Source organism: Eucalyptus grandis, chromosome 6, assembly GCF_016545825.1.
Source record: "Eucalyptus grandis isolate ANBG69807.140 chromosome 6, ASM1654582v1, whole genome shotgun sequence".
NCBI classification, from domain to species: domain Eukaryota; kingdom Viridiplantae; phylum Streptophyta; class Magnoliopsida; order Myrtales; family Myrtaceae; genus Eucalyptus; species Eucalyptus grandis.
This window is the reverse complement of record NC_052617.1, coordinates 33,023,999-33,026,161: the sequence shown is the minus strand read 5'-3', so window position 1 is coordinate 33,026,161 and position 2,163 is coordinate 33,023,999. Positions and strand designations below refer to the sequence as shown.

Sequence of the window (2,163 nt, the reverse complement as noted above, 5' to 3'; positions counted from 1 at the left end):
ATCGGATTGAATAAATCTGCACTATTGTGAAAAGATTTAAAACTAAATTGGTTTAACTAAGAAATTTAGGACTGAATTAGTATCGATACAATATAAGTTTAAAAATTTTTTTGTGCTTTTTTTTTTTTAAATAGTCTTGATAAGATTAATATCGTTCAATGATTTGCAGGACATTTTATCTTGAATTGGAACCTAGACGCTTGAATTTTGTCTCTCGTTTCCTCTTCTTTTTTTTTTTTTTTAATCCGAAATCCAAATGAAACCAATCCTTTCCTACAAGAGTATTGATCGTGCAATTTTTGATGATTTAACACAACTGATCACATTGCAAATTCAAGGGGAAAAGAGGGTTTTGTTCATGATCTTGGACCCATGTTCCTGTTACATATCCCTTCATCATCAGTTCCACCAAAGTCAAAAAGCTTTCCCCTTCTCGAGCCCCTTCTCGAGTCCACGAATTGAAAGATCGGCGTTTTTCTTCTCGGTTCGATCCCGTTTCTCTTCAATCAAAACCCTAGCTCTCTAAAAAAAGTATTTATGTCTCTTCACAACAGTCATCTCAAACCGCAACAGGTCTTATGGCGACGCCTACACCGATCACCCGGAAAGCACTTGCCGGAGCACCTGGGCCAATCGTCCTGGTGCAGTGAGATGCGGCAAGTGGCCCTCCGTGTCCACCACCTCCATCGTGGTCGGACCGCCCAAGTGGTTCATCAAATAGGTCGCCGCTGACGCCGGCAGCAGAACATCGTGAGCGGTCTGAATTATGCAACAGGGCACCGTCACGAGGCCCAGCACACCCCTTAGGTCGCTATTGAACACCGTGCGCAGCACGAAGAGGGATATGTCGGGCCTCATGTTGAACAAGGTCCGGCTGAACTCGCGGACAGCGGTCGGAACATCGGAACCCACAGCTAAGGGCGCATGACCGTTCACCCACGCCTCGTAATTCGACTGCATCGCCGTGAAAACTTGCTCGATCTGCTCTTGCTCGAACCCGCAATGGTAATCTTCATCGTTCAAGAACCTAATAACACACGTTCTTAGTGCTTGGCGTAGAAGTCGAAAAATCCACTTTGACATTGAACTAATTTAGTACTTGTCCTTATGTACGCATGAAAATCTTCAATTGAGGCGAGAAAAATTCTAAAAAAATAGCTCAGTTAACGAGGACTTGCAAATTCTCACATATGACATCGTGCTCTGATATCATTTATTCTCCTACCATTATCAATAGAAGCGTAAATCATTTCACTTATATTCCACAACCAATTGATTCGAGTCTACTTGAGTCCCGATTGTGCTTACCTTGGAGAGGCTCCGATGAGGACAAGCTTGGTGAAGAGGTGCGGGCGGCGGATGGCGGCTAGGATTCCAATCATTGCCGACACTGAGTGCCCGACATACGCGCAACGGTCAATGCATAGGGTGTCGAGAATGGAGAGCAAGTCATCAACGTAGCCGTCAAGCGTGGAGTACCGCCGGAAATTGAAGTACCCCGGATTCACGCTGCCGGCGCACACGAGATCATAGAGGATGATGCGATAGTGCGAGAGGAAGTAGGGCAGGACACGCTGCCACGCGGATTGGTCGGTCCCGAAGCCATGAGCGAGGACGAGGATCCGATCGCCGTCCCCGACGACTCGGACGTTGAGGGCGTCCAATAGGTTGTGGTTCATGAGTGTGGTTTAGAAAGAGGACACACGGGAGTTTACAGGCAATTCTGAGGGGGAAATGGGCATTTTTGGGGGCAGGTAGGTAAGTGTTCTGGAAGGGGTTGAGAGTGCAATTTATAGTGCTAAGTTGAGGGCCTTTCTTCTCTGTATGCTAATAATTGCTTGGACTGGTTGGGTCATTAGATAAAGAGAAAGAGAAATGGAAAATGCTGGGAGGACAATTTCCTTTTTGTAAAGTTGATGTCATTCAGAATGATGCCTCTCAACTGTTAAAAACCACGTTAGATTGGAGATTTCGTCTTCCAGGGAATAATGGCACATTAGCAATACGGTTTCACTGAAATTTAGCGTCAGTCGGTACTCGCAGACTTTTTGTCTCCTCCCCTTCTCTCTCTCACTCTCTCTCGCCCTCTCTCTCCGCTTAATGTCGGCCTCGAGCTCTCCCTAGGTCAGGAAAGATGTTCTTCAAGGTCTAGAGGTGTGGGCT

At 46.2% G+C, this 2,163-nt stretch overlaps 1 protein-coding gene across 1 annotated transcript; it reads right to left on the bottom strand.

Annotated features, from left to right (window-relative positions):
- Positions 1-243: 243 nt before the first annotated feature.
- On the bottom strand, positions 244-1,835 carry LOC104449264 (strigolactone esterase D14). Its single transcript, XM_010063376.3, has 2 exons — positions 1,309-1,835; positions 244-1,027 (listed from the first exon to the last, which is right to left on the bottom strand). The coding sequence occupies exons 1-2, from the start codon at positions 1,677-1,679 to the stop codon at positions 598-600; spliced, it is 801 nt and encodes a 266-aa protein (XP_010061678.1). The 5' UTR covers positions 1,680-1,835; the 3' UTR covers positions 244-597.
- Between the last annotated feature and the right edge of the window lie 328 nt (positions 1,836-2,163).